General features: G+C 32.5%; 1 protein-coding gene across 7 annotated transcripts in view; it reads left to right on the plus strand.

Moving 5' to 3' along the window:
• Positions 1 to 14723, plus strand: part of ATP8B (ATPase phospholipid transporting 8B) — a 634707-nt gene extending 619984 nt beyond the window's left edge. For all 7 annotated transcript variants that reach the window (XM_069823802.1, XM_069823803.1, XM_069823800.1 and 4 more), the window contains 3 exons: positions 298 to 429; positions 4928 to 5076; positions 7642 to 14723. In XM_069823802.1, coding sequence (XP_069679903.1) covers positions 298 to 429; positions 4928 to 5076; positions 7642 to 7885 — 525 coding nt within the window. In that variant the 3' untranslated portion in view covers positions 7886 to 14723. The remainder of the gene's footprint in view (positions 1 to 297; positions 430 to 4927; positions 5077 to 7641) is intronic.
• Positions 14724 to 20603: the final 5880 nt, after the last annotated feature.

The raw sequence follows: 20603 nt of genomic DNA on the forward strand, positions 1-20603 counted from the left end.
ATGGGGTGAGTAGAGGCGTTAACTTTTCCAAGAGGGGCATAGATCCGATGGTCCGACAATATATATTTTTTGAAACAGGTATCTGCTATTCAGTTTTAATGTTTTTGAAAATTAACTTTGAATTAATAATTCAAGTTATAGACTTCATTCGATTCTTACTTACAGTTAAACCAGTTTTATAGTTTGCTACCATAAATGCAGCGGTTTTTTTATTAATACTACAGTATTTTACTAATAATTTTGATTATTTTTATTAAAAATGTGAATTTGTTAAACTAATAATTGCAATATTTTCAGATTGCTTTGGATACGTCTTATTGGACAGTATTCAATCACATCATGATTTGGGGTTCATTAATCTGGTATTTTGTACTCCAATTTTTCTACAACTACGTCATAGGTGGCCGCTATGTGGGTTCTCTGACCAAAGTAAGTTAATATATTATACAAATTGTTACTATTAACATACAACATTAATCTTTATTATTACCAGTGATTGATATAGTTCATAGTCAAAACTTAACTCAAGATTCATTCATTCATAGTGTTCTGCCCAAGGGCAGGTCTTTCACTGCAAACCCAGCATTCTACAATCTTTCCTATTTTTTGATTTCCTCTTTGTCTTTGCATATGATCCATATATTTTAATATCTTCTATCATCTCATATCTTCTTCTGTCTCAAACTCTTCTCCTGTTCACTATTCCTTCCAGTGAATTCTTTAGTAGAGAGTTTCTTCTCAGTCAGTGACCCAACCAATTCCTTTTTCTCTTCCTGATCAGTTTCAGCATCATTCTTTCTTCATCACTTTTTCCAACATAGCGTCATTTCTTATTCTGTTTGTCCACTTCACACGATCCATTCTTCTCCACATCCACATTTCAAATGCTTCTATTCTTTATTTTTCTTCCTATGACCTAACTCAAGATTATTGCAGTGAATTATTCAACTGATATGATTTTTTTTGTTAAAGGGGAACACAACACAAAATAAAAACTTTAATATTAAATGAAAGTTTCCGAATAAACATATTCAACAGTGACTCAATTTCTTTCTTCTTCCACCGCGTTTTCTTGCAATCAGCAGTAAAAGTGTTTGCATAATGTCATTGAGCTGATAATCCAAGTTTGTCATTGCTTGTGTAGTATATGCACATGGACGAGTGTAGTAATTCTGAATTTTTTTGTTACTGTGAGTTTAATTTCATTCAGATAGACTTATTGTTAATTCAGTATGCCTTCTTGTAGTGCTTTCACCAACAACCCTGATAACAAAAAGCTGGGAATATATCTTCATAGATTTCCTAATCGTAATTCTTCACAGACATGGTTTAGAAAATGGAGGTGATACTGCAAAAGAAATTTTTTTTTAATCTTGGACCTGGAGCTAGGTTATGTTCGTTACATTTAACTGACAATGACTTCGACCAGTCCCAATTATTAAAAATGAAATTTTATTAATGAAAGACGAAAAACTGTACTGTCCTTGACTAAAACCCTGGTCTGTACCTAGTGTGAAATGTGAAAATCATAATTTCAAATAAATTATTAATGACAATACTTTAAATCACTGTGATGGACCATCAACGACAAAACAGATGCGATCTGAGAAATATAAAATAAACCAGAGAAAGGAGTTAGTCAACAAATTTTAGATACCATAACTAAGAAAAAAAAAAAAAACTATAGAAGACATAGACGAACTCCCTGCTCCCTATGTCAAACCTTCCCAACATCATGAAGGAGTACAGTGTGAAATGGGTTTTGAGATGTTTCATTATTTTGCAGAATTTGCATCCTCAGTGCCTTACTCTTATTCAGATACAAACGAGACGAATTTAGATGACGATTTATATGTACTAAGTAATGAAGAAATGGGTGATTGTGAGTAGTAGTGACAATAACGATATAAGAAATGAAACTGTGGAATTACTTGATTATTTTATTGTAGCTTGGAGTAGTCCGGTACTGTGTTCGAGATTTGTGTTGTACTGTATGTAAGCAGAAAATTAAAACTATAAAACACTATACGAGAGGTACAATGCTGCATGTTAAAACTTTTTGTGAATATGGTAATATTTATGGTTGGACATCTCAGCCCATGAAGGGCAAATGACTAGAAGGAAATCTATTGATTGCGTCTGCATTGCTGCTTTCTGATATTCTTTTTACAGATTTCTATCTTTCTGTAGATCTATTAACATGACAATGATTTATAGAACAGTATTTGATCAGATTGTAAATAAGTTTGCTGCTCCAGTAATTAAGCAGCTATGAAAAAATGACAGAAAAGAAAAAAATAGAATGTATGAAGAATTCCACGAGTGATATTTGGCTAGCAGTGGATGGACAATACGACTCTCAGTCACCCGGGTATTTTGCCAAGTATATGACATAGGCCTACTCTGCCATGGATTTGCTTACGAGTCTATAGTGGACTTTGAACTAGTACAAAAGGGTATGATAAAGGGCAAGTAAGAGAGAGAGAGAGAGGCCTGTATGTGAAAAATTACCAAACAGCTGAAGGAAGAAAACTGTCCTATACAGATATTTCTCATAGATAGGCATCAAGGTGTCAGAAGTTTAATCAGGACTCAGTACCGCAGTAAAGAACACGCCTTTGATATATGGCATATGTTGAAAAACTTAACGAAGAAAATTAAAAGTGTAGAGAAAAAGTACCCTAAAATTCAAGGATGGAAGAATAGCCTTAATATAATCAATTATGGTGGGCAGCAGAGTCGTGTAATGGAAATGATTCCTTACTGATAGATAAATTCACGTCACTGCTGCACCGTATCAAAAACGAACACGAGTGAATGGAAGATGGAGAAGTAATGTGCTGTGAACACGATTCACTTAGCAAAGAAGAGAAAGCACAGGAAGAGTGGCTGAAAGAATACTCTGACACTTATTCAGTATCGAAAAAAGTCATTTTCGATAAAAACATTTCTAAACTCTTTATCCAGATTTAACTTAGGAAAGGAATGGTTTCGAGTCACGCAAAAATAAGTTTCGCTCTTCACAGTTCTCACATTATCTACTTCCACACAACAAACACACTCCACATCGGAATTAATTTCACTTCAGTGTGAACATTTACGCCAGGATTTTTGTATCTGCCCTATCTGTTACTATGATTTGAAAAACATTTTCACTCCTATTAGAACTATCTTTCAGGTCCAAACTAATGTTTGATGCCACCCGAAGCAATAATTTCACTATATCTCACGTTCCACAACAACAGCCACCTTTATCACAGTCATCTATAAACTAGCAGACAGGCTCAATGACGTCATCAATGCTGCGGTTTTCATTCATTTCTTTATGAGCATATGTTTTGAACCGAAGAGGGCCACGTTTTCACTGAATGTCTCGTAATTAATACCACTATTATAATATATGACTGATTCAATTTCTATTTTTGTGTTGTGTTTCCCTTTAAGTATTGTGACATTATTTTAAATTAATGTTGTTTCAGTTTCAGCATAATGATTGTGTTCATGTTTTCTGCTCGCCTTCTCCGTTTATTTTGGCAAACAGTTTGCTGTATTGACTATACTCGCGAGAAGGGATTGAACACCGAATCATTCCCAGTATAACATAATATCTCAAATAAGAGAAATCAAATGGTACCGGTGTTATGTAAATAGCACATATTTTTCGTTATACACTTTTATGCAGTAACTGATAAAATTGCTATTTTACATAATCTTATGTCAAATGAATTGTGTACAAACACTGTCTGACAAGTATTTTTAAAAAATCATGGTCGTTTCATTATTTCAAAACAGTTACTAAAAATTATCATTGAATTCAAAGAAGAAAAAAAAAAGGGTTGATTCTATATTTACATAATAATATTGCTTTTTGGAGTGAATAAGAGTCCTCCAAATATAACAAGTATTAACTTTAAAAGGAAGTCTGTTGCCATCGAAATGATCACTTTGCACTATTTCAGTGATTTATCAAATGCTTCTTCACTTTAGGTAGTATTCTCTTCTCTTTGTAGGCGCGTTTATTTATTCAGAACACCTTGATTTTATTTGGGGAATGTGTACAAACTACTAAAATTGAGCGGATAGCAATGACATTGACTATATCTCACGAAAAACTAGAGTTTTAAATTTTGTAAAATATTGCAAATTGTGACATTACTTAAAACGTGCGGAGAACACTGCTTTTAATTAAAAAGGATCACTCATCTGTTACATCCTCCTGTCACTTAGCTATCCCTTCATCTAACCCACTCTAACCTTTAACTCTCAATATTTATGAAAATATACGCAGATAGAGGGTAAAACACAGTGCAACACAATTCCCACTATCAGATACTACCACTAAAATGTTCTTAATATGATATATCCACAGTGTCATTAAAGTAAATAATTACCGGTATAATATATTCTGCAGACGTGCAGTGCAGTGTGCACAGAAACCAAATTCTCTCCTCTTCTGTTTTCTCCTACTAATAATAAGTTTATGACAGCGAAATAACTTCGAATTCCAATTTTATCTGATTATCTCATCACAATTCGGACATTTATATGTTTCGCACAGAACTCCATGACAAACTAAATAATTCTTCAAATTCTCAAAAACAATACAAATAGTTGTAAACTTTACCTTTCTACTTCTGCAACCTCGCAAGACTTAACTTCATGCATTGCACCTGTCTCCATGATAATAGAAGGAAAAATGACAAACTAACTCATTACTACATCACGACATCCTTTACACAAGAAACATCAAAACAAACACGTCAAATTCAGTCGCCTCCTGTTAAATTAGCTACTGAATATGGTGTGTGACAAAAAACACATAATAATTTTACATTGCTTGCCTTGTGTATTTAATTTGTTAATAATGCAGCTCTTAATTATTGTTTCATTTATTAACATAATGTTTATGTCTTTTTTTTTAATATAGGCAATGACTGAAGCAACATTCTGGTTCACGACTGTGATCACAGTTATCATTTTAATGCTGCCAGTGTTAGCCTGGAGGTTTTACTTTGTAGATGTATGCCCTACACTTTCTGACAGGGTCCGCCTCAAACAGAGGCTAGCTCAACTCAGGTACGTTACCAAACTGTATATGTGTATATAGAGGGTAGTATGTGTGTATTCGAACAATCAAAACCTATACAGTGATTATCAAATACTTGTGAAGTCAGACATACAGAGACATTATTATGATATGATGCAAGAAAATGGGGGGGGGGGGGGACTCGTGTGTGTATTCGTACAATCAAAACCTATACAGTGATATTCAAATACTTGTGAAGTCAGACATACAGAGACATTATTATGACGTGATGCAAGAAAATGGGGGGGGGGGGGTGACTCGTGGTCTACTGCTAGTGTGGTTTCTGGTGAGCGTGTAACCTATTCTCTGGCACTTGTATAATACATAACAGTACTAAAAATAAATGTTCAATAATTTGGATTTACCATGCTCACAGTTGTTGTTAAAATGGCCCCAGTTTGCTGCCACACACAACTGACATCTTCTGATAAACGAATGAACAACACTCTGAAGTTTCACATCATTGATAGCCTCGATTTCTTCTCGTATATAGTCTGTTTCTTTAAATCTTTTAGCGAGTCTTCTAATTGTTTCGGCAGAAGGTACAGTTCTGTTTGGAAACTTGCCGAAATTTACCTCTTGTTTTCGTACACGACCTTCTGCCTTTTATATACGTATTGTACATATACATACACACGTTCACACAATGAGAAATGAGTATTGTTGGTAGGCATTACCTAAATACACAATAATCACTAAACTTTATACAATAACTTTGTACACTTGACTTTTGTAATACGACTTGTGACTATAGCAAATACCATATGGTGACTGATGATCTATTACGCTGCATCTCCAAAAGCCCGCGCATTGCAGACCACTCAGGAAGTGGACCACCAGTAACCCGCGTTTTCTCACCTCACATCATAAAAATGTATCTATACAATAGGATGGAAACCACTGTCCATTATGATCAATAGTGTAACCTGTAAAACATTACCATATAGTGGCCTCATTTTGTTGAAAAGAATTAATATCTAATTAAATTTGATACAAACTCGCATCCTTCAAATTCAGATGAATTATCTCCCACATTTTAAATTTTCAGTTGACATAAAACTTGAAAAAAAAAAAAAATACGTATGTTGCATTCTTTATTCCATCCATATTGTAATCACACAACCACAGAACTGTGTTTACATTTCTCATTCGCAGCTAGTTTAGTATTTTCTGTTACTATGATTGGATGGATTTATGCAATAACAGAATAGTTCTCGCTCACTTGCTTTTCTTCTATTTCGTATTCTGCGACAGGAGACCACTACATAGTTTGTTACTACAAAATTTACATCGTATTCATTATAATGGTAAATAATGCCGTGTTTGGTATTGACATTATTTTCTTTCATGCTCAGAGTGAGTTGGATTTGAACAAAATTGATACTATGAATTTATAATTAAATTCAACTAATATCTTAAAAAAAAATGATTTTGCTGTTGCTTTATTGTTGCATAACTCTGTCCATTTTATTGTACCCTTGTTTGATTGTAGAGGTGCATGCATGTGCACATGAATCTGAGTGACGGACTATGAAATGCAAGATCTACATTTCGATCCCAAGCGAAGAAGGAAATTTTATTTTCACGAGAAGATGTTGAGACTCATTAAAGTCTGGTTCATAATAAACCGGGAATGAAAACGACAACGAGAATGAGAACATTTTTTTATGTATATATTTACACAATTAACGAGAAGCTTGCTGGAGCCCGGGGAGGGAACAGAGAGTTGGCCAAATTTTAACTTTGCTGTTCTCGTTTCCGATCACAGCCTACTAGATTCATTCTGTTTCATCATAAAGCTATTTGATCGTCGTATATTTTGTAACAAGGAGGCTGTGGCATAATATTTTGCTCATTCATTGCTTGTAACTAACGCAGAAATTCAGTAGAATCACTTTCCATACATGCTGCGTGTATATGTGACCAGACTACCACGTGAATTAAATTATTAAATATTCCGTGTCTTAAATTTCGAAGTTGGTTAACTTGTGTTTATGTTGGTTGGCTTGCACTCTTGAGAGAATGTCATTGGTCAAGTATACACAAATAACATCAGAATGCGTAATATCGAATTTACATATTGTTATTGACATACATTTCAATGTGCATAGCTGTTCCCGTTCTCGATTTATTGTGAATCAAAACTTCACATTCACGTTCTTCACTTCCCATTTTCGTTTTGGTTCTCGTTCCTTGTTTATTGTGGACCAGCCATAAGTCTTCTTTTCGATGAGCATAGGGCTTTTTTCCTAGAGTATAGGTACCATTCTTTCATATTAATCGTTCATTTTCTTATGCAAGATAAGAAATCATAGGAACACATCTCTGCCATTTCACGGCCTACACAAAAGTATTAATTTATAATCTGTGAAAACTGTTGAATTTTTAAACCCGTGGAAAAATAGAAGTTTGTATTTTTGCGTGTGCTCAGATATTCATATTCTTTTTCGTGAAAAATTAATAAAAAAACAACTTTTGGTTGTTAATATTGCTTAAAATGAATAAATAATATTAATATATATGTTAATTATTTGTTTGTATTTCTGTTTATTAAGGTCTCGGCAGTCTCAGGATGTTTTGCGCACACCATCTGCAAGACGAACCAGACGTTCAATACGTTCTGGTTATGCTTTTGCACACCAGGAAGGCTTTGGGCGTCTCATCACTTCGGGTAAAATTATGCGCAAGCTGCCACGTCCCAATGGTGGTGACTTCTTTTTCCCTTCTTTCAACAGTCATGGAAGTGGACCCTCGAATAGTGGACAAACTACAACCACATTGGATATTGGCACGAACTGAGGTTAGGACAATATCAGGCTATTTTGCCAATAATTTCTGTACATTTAAAGTTACAAACGTCCTGATCTAGTTAGAGCAAAGTACAGAAAAAAAAACTTTTGTGAAATAATGAGCAAACAGTGTGATCTCAGACGGCCATTTTCAAATTGAGCCACATGTTAGAAGAAAAATTCTAGCTACACTCTATTCCAGACTCAACATTATAGCTGAAATTTTCAAGGAAATCATTTGGCTGGAAGTGGCTTGGAATTGTACGTCAATCTAAAAAAAATAATGAAACATAACTAATAGCATGTGTCAACATGTGTAATTAACAGTACCACATACACAACCATCACTGATACTTTGTGATACGCGGTTCATATAATGCTATTTGAGTTGTGTACAAAAATATTAATCATAAACAGCACAATGAAATTTTGTCCTTACAATAGTAAACGTAATATAAAATATTCTTGTTCGGGATATTTGATTAAATCTTTTTACATCAAATCACTTAAAAGTCCATGGTACTTTACAATAAACTTCCGTGATTCAGGAAAATAAATTTAAATATAGATTAGAAAAGTGATAATATACAATGTTTAATGACTTTTCCAGATGATGTGCAAGTCATTGAGTTCTTATGCTTGCATTTCCATATTGGCTTTCTAACCCTATCTAAAGGGCCTTTTCTTAATTTTTATTCTAATACCTAAGGCTTGGGAATAATACCAGGGGGTAGTATGTTTTTTATGAAATTAAAGCAAATTAAAATTGGTACCATTATTAAGCTATTTTTATAAAACATCATTTTCATTGTGGAATGTGTAGTAATAATATGCGAAAATCTTTCTACTTAAACGAACTGAAAGAAGATTAGTGCAAAGATCTGGAATTTAGATGAAAAACATTTGATAATATATTAATATCATAATTATAAAAAGACATTTTCAAATTGCATTAAATTCGTGTTTGTGTACATTTCCATCGTGGTATAGTTATATTTGTACATGTTAAGTGTTGCATTTATTTTCGTAAAGTGACAGTGGTGCTGGTTTCCTTGAAAGATTACTACAGGGGACGACTGAATGACTGTGTAAATTATTCACAATATATAGGAAGAGCTACTACTAATAATCCTCGCTTAAAAAAACAGGTTATGCATATGAAGAGAGAGACACTGATGTAACAAACATTGTTCCTATACGTCAACAAAGAACTAATAATGTTTGAAGTTATGTCATATTAAAATATAAGCTTGGACCATTGAATATCGTCAAATTTGTTGAATTCTCCATGCCATTATAGTATTCCAGTGTGGTAAAAACATTGTGACCTCATTCAGCTTGTTCACATTGTCCATTAAAGATCGGCTTGTGAAAATGATCAAAGAGTTTAAGAAACAGGGAACCATTGGACACAAGTGTTACAGAAGTGGACAGTCCATCAGTATTGAACATAATTTGTGGCATTTACCACTTGTGCGCGATGTGTGTTTGGGAGTACATGTGTGTATGTCTGTTACCTATAATGGTGGTGATCTGATTTAATCACACAGACAATCTGCAAGGAAAACAAAAAGAAAACAACAAAAAAAATAATAAAAAAATAAAGTCATGTCTTTCTCATCTGTAAGTATACATTACATTATAGGACACGGTAATGTAATCAAATATTTTTGTAGGTTAAAAACGTGGGTTAATGTTACCGGTATTATTAATATAAATTAATTTTTCATATTTTTAAAGAACAAAATGAAGTAAATTAAGTAGTTATAAATCCAAATACAATGTGAATTAGGGAATCCTGCATCTGTAAACTGCTGGTAAAGGAGAGGTCACATCAATAATGTATACACACTGCATTAACAATGCACGCAGTGTATTACATTAGTCACACGGTCACAATGTGGCTTTGGAGTGGGGTCAGGCCCCAAGAAACCTACTTACTCTTTACTATACGTATGTTTGCATTTAATTTCCAGCTTAATACACACGTTTGTGTTATAGAAGTAGAAAACTGATCATTTTCTTGTGTTGTCAAGAGAGGACTGTTAGTCATCTGAAGAATGAGTGTTTATGTCAGTTGGACTGCTGTTGGGACCACTCAAACAAAATTACAGCTTCAATATATTGATTGGTAATTTATACTGTTATCTGTTTGCACCAATGTCTGTAATATGGCAAGATAGATATTCGTGACAATCTACAAAATTTGACAATATGAATAACTATAGGATATAATTTACAGAAGAAAATGTTCTATTATTTTATACTTGTAGGTAGTGCTTTTTCTCCTTAACTTGAAATATCTCCTTTCAGAAAATATGTGTACAAATATTTGAACTTTCCTCCTCCTTCTTTTGTTTAAGTATGTCTTGTTGAAAATGTAGTTTATATTATTTTTTTATGTTCTATTGAAAAATTATATTTATTTACAGTATCTGTTGTGTTCCCGAAAATTTGAGACAGAACTTTAAGTTTATAAGTATACACATTATAATAAAAAGTTGCACTTACGCTAAAGAATTGCAGGAAATTGACTAAACTCACCCAGGGATGAGGTATATGTAGGTTCCTGTTTTATTCAGAATTGTAAAAAAAGTTTGAAATTAAATTAATTCAAACGAAGTTGGTATGTGAAATATAATATTGTGAATTGGATTAGGAAATTTCTATACCTAAATATGGTTGACTGGTTGTAGCAACATTCCTTCAGATTACATATTTTTATATAAATGCTTACCTTTCAGTGTTGTTCTATAGTGTTTCGAAGGATTAATAGTAAATTTTCTCGTTTATGTTAAAATAATTTAAGAATCCATTATAATCTGAAGTACTTTATAATTTATCATAGGCCTACATTTCATAAAGTGTAGTCAGATACTTTTCACGTTTAAAACAACTGAAGTGATTATATGTCTTCTAGTTTGGGATAAATAACGAACTGCCTCTCTGCATACAAAACTTAACGTGTAATTCAAGAAACTGTTGTTTATAAGAAGTGTTTTAATTATTTACTCTTTAATCTGAAAATCTTGATTTAGAATTTGTATTATTTTATTACATTAAAACGTCATATAAAAGCAAAGATAACAATAACAAATTAAAATTGTTGATTTTCTTTTTCCTTCTAACTTAAAAGAAATTTGTAAACATTTTCTTTCAATCTTTCATGTGCTAAATGATAAGCACTATTTAGCTGTATCATTAGCGTATTACGTCATATACTATCACTTAAAGCTATAATGTCCATCATATTTCAGATGAAAGAAACCAACAGAACATTTGGCAGGATTAAATTTACAGTGGCAAGAAATATTATTCATCAACTGAATGTGTTCACATGTTATTACTTTGATTTTTATAAAATAGTGCACGACTAATATACTTCGAAAAATCAATAGATGCTAGCAGTTGGTTCTCTTTATACAAAACTCAGGACAGTAGCAAATGCAGCAATATAAATAGTTTGAAATTAAAAGGAACTGAAGTCTTTCTCTTTTGAATTGGAAATAAGCTCACTAACATAATACCCATTATCTTTTTAACATTTTTAATGTTAAAATAGTTCCTCCACTTTCTCCTTGCCAGGAAATCTATTTTCAATCCCTTTATCAGCTGAATCATAAGCTCCTATAGATAACATTCATCCTAAATGTTACATGTTATGATTATTTTCTTAACAGGATCACAGTGACCTGTAGTTTGTTCACAGCAGCAATAGACTGAATATTCTATATAATACATAAAACCTTGGTTTTTCATCATAAAATTGTGTCAGAATGCTCACTTCACTTTTTTCTGCTTCCAAATCTTTCATACTGTCCTAAAATACAAAATAAGTAAACAAATTGTGTCAGAATGCTCACTTCACTTTTTTCTGCTTCCAAATCTTTCATACTGTCCTAAAATACAAAATAAGTAAACAAATTATATTAATCCTCTGCAGAATAGAATATGACTGCCATATTTATTTGTTTGTGATACTTTTCCCTAAATATAGGTTAAAATTAAAAAGCTACTGTTTTCAGATGATAGGAAATAAAGTACAAAGTAGAGAATACAATAAATTCATGAATCAGAAATTTGTACTATATGTTTTATGGTTTTAATACAAAAGCTTTCAGTAGTAACAGATAGTTAGTAATCTACATTATCTGTATGTGTAATTTGTACATTATTAATTATTGATAATTAAATATGAATTACCTTTTACCATTTTCTTGAGATTTTAGAGAGACAGGTCATTTATTTTCAATAGTCGAAATAAATTATAGAAAAGCCATATGTTTGTCTACAGCATATATTTCCCTTCAATAAACATTCGTTTTCTAATTTTGCGTATAGCATTACTGCACGATTTATAAATATTACCCTGTGTTTTTATATAATTTTATTTTATTTTGTTTGTTTGGTTTTTTTTTTTACATGTTCCTAAGCAGAATCAATCATATATTGGTGAAATTTGCTCTATAAGGAAGAGCTGTTAATTCCAACTACTTCTGTAATCACTAGTGTCGAGAATTTCATTCATTCATAATGTTCTGCCCAAGGGCAGGTTTTTCACTGCAAATCCAGCATTCTCCAGTCTTTCCTATTTTCTGCCTTACAGTGTCGAGAATTATGTGCACTAAAAACCCTAAAATATGCGCTTAAAATTCCGAAATATGCACTAAAATCTGAAGAGCCAACAAACTTGGCATAGTAGAGGATCCTACGAAAAAGAAAATACTAGCCATATAATGGAAATATTCAAATTGTTAGACATAAAGAAAAGCAGTCATTTTAATTTCTTGTTATTGTCTTGACTATTGCTAATTTAATTAAACCAATTTTATATGGGGATATATGCATATATGTGCGTATTTTGAACGTTTGTGCATATTTCGACACCAAGCACATATTTCGTACATATTTTTAATGTTTATGTAGCGAAAACTATTTTTTGCTTTATGATTTCAATTTATCTATACTGGTAGGGAAAAGAAAAGTGATGGTGTAAATTTTTACATAATGTTAATAACATGCACTAAACGAAAATCATTTGAAAAAAGAGATTGTCAATTTCTGTTTCTTTTTTTCTAGGTTTGTTAATTATATCTATAATACCTAGGTATAATGTACAATGAAGTTCCATGTGGTTACTTTTATCAGTTTTTGTGAACGATTAATACAGTGCATGGTAGTCGTTGTTCATAAATAATCTGACAATAATAGACTAATGTACAGATAACTTTTTCTGAAACCACTAATAATTCGTCACCTGCAGTAATGTAGTAACAAATTCATTCAATAGTAACAATATACGTGTGAATTTACGATACTAATTAAAGCATATCATTTTACTTGTATTTAATTTTTCTAGAATTGTGAAAGTAATGATATGTTAATCACAGAATATGAAGTTATATAAATCAATATAGATATATTACTATATGTGCCGCACCGTATTTTCATAGAAAGTAAATTTCAAGAAGACCACATTGATGTTTGTACACTTAAATAGTGTTTAGTTTAGATTTCATTTAATACTAGTACCATATCTAATTTTTATACACATATCACATCTTTTGATCCTTACCATTCAAAATTAAAATATAAAAATAAAGAAGCTGAAATTGATACATCTCTTATTTCATTTTAGATCTCATGTTTTTTTTTTAATTTTGAAAGCACTACATTCTGTGTTACGCATGTTGCGAGCTCTTTTGCTTCAAATTTGATAAAGTTGACATAGATGAAATTGGTGCAGACAGTATTAGAACCTGAAATGTAGAATGCATTGAAATTATTCCTGATTTCGAAGAGATTAATATTCTTTTAATCTCTTCCAATCTTTGAAGAACAAACATTTATTAATAAGAAGGAACGACTTTTTATAGAGGAAACGATAATCTTTATTGAGTTTCATGGTCTCAGTCTAAATTGTAGGTCTCGAACATTTTAATTTAGTATTGATAGGCTTCAAAATACGTTTTTGTTATATTCTTGTAGTTATGGTAAACAGCTTAAACCGATAATTTGAATATCTTATTATGTTAGAACATTTACATCCTGCCGTGTAAATTTATATGAAGTGTACTGCACACGAAACTGCCATGATCCTGCTGTTCATTAAAATGATTTTAATTTTCTGTAGAAAGGAAAGATGTTATTTATAATTGTTGACTAAATGAAGATAGATATATATACATATATATATTGCATAGTTATTATTTTTTTTACATAGGCTTCATGGCTGTTGTTATTTGGGAACTATCTCTGTTTTGTTTCATTAAGAATTATGATTCTGTAAATGTTTCCTGTGATGCAATGGACCATTTTCATAATTATATTGTATTTGTTATATCGATATGAAGGATGAAAACAGAGATTTCCGACATTGTACCTGTCTTTGCTTAGCTAGCAAATAATTTTGCAGTGTGAATAAGGAAATATGTTGTATTTGCATGGATACATTGCACAGAGGAAACATAGTGATACATTGTATGATCACATTATAACACGAGATAGTTCTAGAATATTTTACTTTCTTTGCCTTTATCAGTATTGTTCAATCACAATAATGTACTTAGTTTTTTTTAATCCTAGAATACCGGAGCTAAACTGGGGATAAACATGTATATAAATGTCATTTATTGTACAGGTACTATGTATGAATGGGCACAGCAGTGTCACTGATGTACAGACCATGAAGATGATTTGGCACATCTAAGTCTCAAATGCTGTAAATGTTTTCTAATGGTGCTTTGAGTGATACAAAATGCAAAGCCCATTTTTCTGTGCTGTAATCCAAGTTTCATACTAATTTTTAAGTTGACAGTAAAATCTGAAGAAAAGTTGTATTTTTCGAATATGTGAATTGTGTTAATTTTTTACACTTGCCTTAAAAGCACCTTTATTCTGTAGTTATTAACTTCGATTATTTTAAGTCATTACTTATTCTCCCAGTATAACTATAAAATTCTAAAGACATACAGTGCGGATTCGATTATCGTCATTTGTGCTACTCGTCGTTTTTGCCAGTCCTGTACTGGTACAGTATATTTCACCTGGATGACTAACATTCACAAAAGCTCAAGCGTCAAGTAACACTTCCAAGTACGAGCATTTCTTTGTTTTGTTTTGTAGGCTCACTGTCCTTGTGACATGGCATCTCATGGAAACACGCTATTCGTTGTTTATTTATTAAGCTTTTTTATTGAAGTTTTATAAGCGATCTAATGGATTTAATATTTTTTTATTAAATTAAAGCAATGTGATGAATATTGTTAAGAAATATTTATTGTAATAGATAATTAATTATGTTCAAAGTTGCGATCTAAAACAAGTACCGTCATTTCCCATAACTTTGGTCCTGGAACACAACTATGGTCCATGATACAACCATTCAGAGAACATTGTGGAAGTAACATAGACCGTTCGTAGATAGCTGCAGTGACTTGACTTCAAACTACAGTACTGCAAAAACGAGATACTACGTTATGGAGTACAAAATTCGAATGGTTGTATTGTGGACCATAGTTATGGGAAATGGCAGTATGTTTATATGTGGCTAGGTTTTATTTTCAGAACGAATTGCTTCTATAATGTGGTTTTAAATTATTCTATTATCGTCATATGATAAGATGATAACCAGGGCCCGGATTTCGATGACCTAAAAGTATCTAAAAAAATAATATATAAAATGACTAAAAAAACCAATAAAATGGTCTAAAAAAGGACTTAAAAATTTTTGTCTTCATTTTAGGGTATCACAGTACAGTACAGTTCTTACTTCTGTAACATTAAAATTGAAATTAAAAACTAATATTAATTTAAACTCACGAATTTGTTTGTTCTAGGAAAGACCACATGTAAAAAATATGACCTTATTCAGAATTATTACAGTAGGTAACCATCAGCATGCGCAGGTTCTCGAAAGTTAGGGAACACCTGTTGTTGGAAAGCACATTTTTGTACTGTGAGAAACTCCTTTCCACATTCGCTGATACAACTGGAGCATACTTGAAATGCACTAAATGACTGGCAGTGAGATCTTCTTCAATGAAGGAAATATCAAATGCTTCACAAAAGTCTGTGTAAAAATCTGACAATTTATTTTCCTTCATGGATACACTTTGTTGCAGTAAAAGTTGCGTGGATTTCTTCTTACTTGCGAGTTGCACTGCTCGTATATGCTTATCGCGACCCAAATATTGTTGAACAGTGAATTTTCTTTCGGCCGATACCTTTGTTTCGCACAACTTACAAATAATACGTCACTGTCTGTAGAGAAAACATCATCTCCAAATTCAGGTTCAATCTGTCTTAAATGACAAGATTTAGATGGCTTTATTTTAGGCATGGCTGAATGAAACTAGTGAAAACTGAACACCAAACATTCCTCTCTGAAAATCTGTAATTAAATAAATCTGTGACAATGAAAATAACGAATGAAACACTTGCCATAACAGGAAGTAGCTAAAATAACTACTTTCAACATGTATGTACATTGTTGAGTGGCATATTGTTTTTTAACTACAGGCATATTGGAAACAGGATAATTAGTTGCAGCGACAAAAATAAGTATAGTTAAGACACAGACTCTCAACATGTACATTGTCTAGCCACTGATCAAACTTCCATTTATTTCGTTAGATTAAAAATATATTTTAAATAATTTAATATTTTGCAAAAAAAAAAAAAAAAAAAAAAAAACAGGAAGTAAAATGCGAAAACAATGACCAAAAAATGACTTAATACTTGAAAAAAAGGCCTAAAACTTCAAAAATATAAAATATGACGAAAAATGCAGAATGGAATTAATATTTTATAACCAGAGGTTCGTGTTCAGAATTTTAATACTTGAGAGCAATGCATACTGCATGAGGAAAAAAAAAAAAAAAATGACATGTCATCAAAATCCGGGCCTTGGTGAAAACTGTCGCACTTTTGTAGAATTAATTAACAAAGCTCCAAAGCTGGTTGGCGCAGTCGGTATAGTGTTGGCCTTCTGTGCCCGAAGTTGCGGGTTTATCCTGGCTCAGATCGATGGCATTTAAGTGTGCTTAAATGCGACAGGTCATGTTAGCAGATTTATTGGCATGTAAAAAAACTTCTGTGGAACAAAATTCCAGCACACTAGTGACGCTGATATAACCTTGGCAGTTGCAAGCGTCATTAAATAAAAAACAATTTAAATAATTTAATTTCAAAGCTCCAATGTAATACTGTGAGAATAGTGAGAAGGTTATATCACTTTTCTACGAGTTTCTGCATACCAGATTTTTACACTATCAACGTGGGTTTTTCATGACACCTGGCACCTTTATGAATGTAAATATATTAGATGGAATCCTACGCACAGCAATTAATAAAAAATCTTCAGCTTGCCTAGTATTTCTTGATGTTATTAGAGCCTTTGATAGCATTGGACATGCTCATCTAATAAATACAATTGATAATTCTGTCTTACCAGAAGCCGCAAAAAGACTATTGATCAACTTGCTTGTAGGTAACACCACGCAAATATGAACAAGCAGTGGTTACACAAGAAAAATGAGCTTATACCGTGGTGTAATGCAGGGCGACCCTATTTCACCTCTTCTATTCAATTTGGGCATAAACCACTTACTTAATGAATTGACAGAAAGGAATGTCTTTAAAAACTAGTTTTCAGTTCACCTCAGACATTGATCCCCTTACATTACTCTGCTTTGCTGATGATATTGTAATTGTTGGGAAAGACAAAGAAGCTGCTTCCATTCTTGTTACTATTGCAAGAAATAGATTTTAATATCAATACAAAAAAATCAAGCGTCATCAGTATCAACAATGGAAAACTTAAGCAAGATCAAATTTCAACTGTTGTGGGTCATATTAATAGCATCGGTGTAGACGAAGAAATTAAATATCTTGGCGCTACATTTAAAAAACACAAACATTCAATGGAAACCAAGTATTGGAAAAACTAAAGACGCACCTCAACAAACTAACCTCAAGTCATTTGCTTCAGCCACAACAAAAATTAGTCGTCTTAAACCAGTTCATCGGCCCAACTTTAATATATCCATTTCAAACTGCATCTATGGATCTGAGCCCCAAAAAATTCCTCATTAAAGCTGACAATATGATTAAAAGCGAAATAAAAGAAATATTACAATTACCAGGTGACACTCCTAATAGCATGATATATACAAGTACCAAATACAAAGGATTGTCAGTGATGTGCGCTACATGGGAAGCCTATCTGCAGCAACTCAACATCAGTAACAAACTAGAAAACCTAAGTGACAAGCACGTTAATGCTATACGAGACTACGAAACTGTAAGAACCCGTTGCTTTTTGGAATTGCAAGTGAGCAGAGATGAGGCTACAGGATCCATGAAAGAATTATTAAGGCAACATCTTCGGCACTGTGAATTTAAAACATGGTATGTATACTCCGAGAAAGGAAAAGGAGTTGTATTGTTTGAAGAAGTACCTGCAGCCAACTCGTGGATCATCAAGCATGAAGGATTATCAAGTTCTGAGTGGAGAGAAATGCTAAAAATGATTATGTTGGTGGCACCGTACGTTCTCTTCTTGGTCACTCTACAGGCACAACACTGTAGGCACTGCAGTGAGTACGAAACTTTACCACATGTGCTTGCGAGTTGCCCACAGGGAGAAGTACTCAGAATAAAACGTCACAACACCGTATGTTCTATGATCGCAGATGCACTTCGATCCAAAAATCTAGACATTCACAAGGAAGTTCATTGTATTGCTGATAGTGGGAGCAATCGTAGAATCGATATCATAGCTATAAATAGGAATAAACAGACAGCCGAAAAAAATTGATCCTACGATCAAATTTCAAATCTCAGCCACTCAACCATCTGAAGTGAATGAAGAGAAAAAGAAAATCTACGAGCCCACGATTCAGTACCTATCCGCGAAACACAACATTGAAAAAATCAGTTACCGATCTCGTCTTCGGAGTGAGAGGCACCATTCCGAAAACCTTTGTAAAGTGGAGGGAAAACTACAAGCTGAAGAGAGATCTTCAAGATGCTATCGTCACCATCATAATAAAATTTTCTGTATTGATATTTCGCCAGCATCTTTATGGTGTACACTCAATTTAAATTGTACTAGGTTCTATTTCTGCATTGCAAGGCAAACCCAAAATATCGGGTCAGACTATTAAATTAAATTAAATATTAAACTGCGAAACTTTATGCTCTAGAAACGAAAATATATGCGGTAAAAATAACACTTTGATTATCAACATAACAGATTTATTTACTTTTATTATTACACTTTTACTACGTCATACTACTTTTGATCAATAAAATGGTACGAAAGAACGTCTTTGAACCAATTATGGCTGCTTATCGCACAATTTTATCACTTCTCTAGCATTTGTTTCTTTGTTTGCCAACATTTCAAACTGCAAATTCTTTACGGTATTATAAAACATGCTTTGCGATCGTCATTTGTTTCCCGCATAAATAGTTGACTGAAAATGGCAGCTCCGTTCAAATGTTTTGGTGAAAGTAACATGAGTGAAATAGAATTTTAATAAGCCATTAATATTTTATTGTATTAGAGTACTTTGTTTATTCTAATTTTTGTATACTTTCTTCTGTTTTTATCACCTCCCTACTATTTGTTTTAAACTATAAATTCTTTACGGTAATATAAAACATGCTTTGCGATCGTCAATTGTTTACCACATAGACAGTCAACTGAAAATGCAGCTCCATTCAAACATTTGGTGAAGCTAACATTAATGAAATAGAATTTTAGTAAATCAATTAATATTTTATTGTATTAGAGTACTTTATTTCTTATAATCTTTATATACTTTCTTCTAATCGTGTAATAGTAAATTAAATTCCACCCAAGTTTTGATTTTCTCTAGATAAATCAGAACCTCTAGTGAGATTACTGGTGATAATATCATCAATCTTCATTAATTATAATTAAACGTTTTATTAAAAGTTATTTCTTCAAGTTATTCCCATCTTCTTTAGATGCATATGCATTTCATATAAATTGATAAAGTTTTTTTTATTAACTTATATATAGAAAGTGTTCCTCAACTCTCTTCTAGATTTCTGTTTCTGCATGTCGTCTGTATAAACTACCTAACTATTTTATAAATTCTAACTTTCAGGTTTTTTGAGAGCAGACTGGATGACAAAAGCTTCTCAACCGAATAATAACAGGCATTTCCCATATTTATTCTGCATTTAATTTCCTACCGAGTGTAATGTATATTTGTTACTGTTGCTCCAAGATATTTGAATTTTTCCACCTCTTCAAAGGATAAATTTCCAATTTGTATATTTCCATTTCGTACAATATTCTGGTCACGAGACATAATAATATACTTTGTCTTTTCGGGATTTACTTCCAAACTATCACTTTACTTGCTTCAAGTAAAATTCCCGTGTTTTCCCTAATAGTTTGTGGATTTGCTATAATCTAGCAGAGATTTTGTCCTCTTTTATTACATTTACTAAAGTGGTACAGTAACTTCACATTCTTTGTTCACAAAAAACACACATACACACACAATGTAGATTGTTCATGGAAGCTTGAGCGAGTACACAGCTTGTGATTCCATTCACCAAATATTAAAAGTATATTCACCTCTAAATCAGTCAGTGACATTTCCTCAAATACAACTCAATGAGAAAATAAACGCAGATGGTGAAGTCAGGTGAATGGGGAGGCCAGGAAATGTCGCCGTGCCGAGAAA

The sequence above is a fragment of the Periplaneta americana genome, chromosome 4 (assembly GCF_040183065.1).
Source record: "Periplaneta americana isolate PAMFEO1 chromosome 4, P.americana_PAMFEO1_priV1, whole genome shotgun sequence".
Taxonomy (NCBI): Eukaryota; Metazoa; Arthropoda; class Insecta; order Blattodea; family Blattidae; genus Periplaneta; species Periplaneta americana.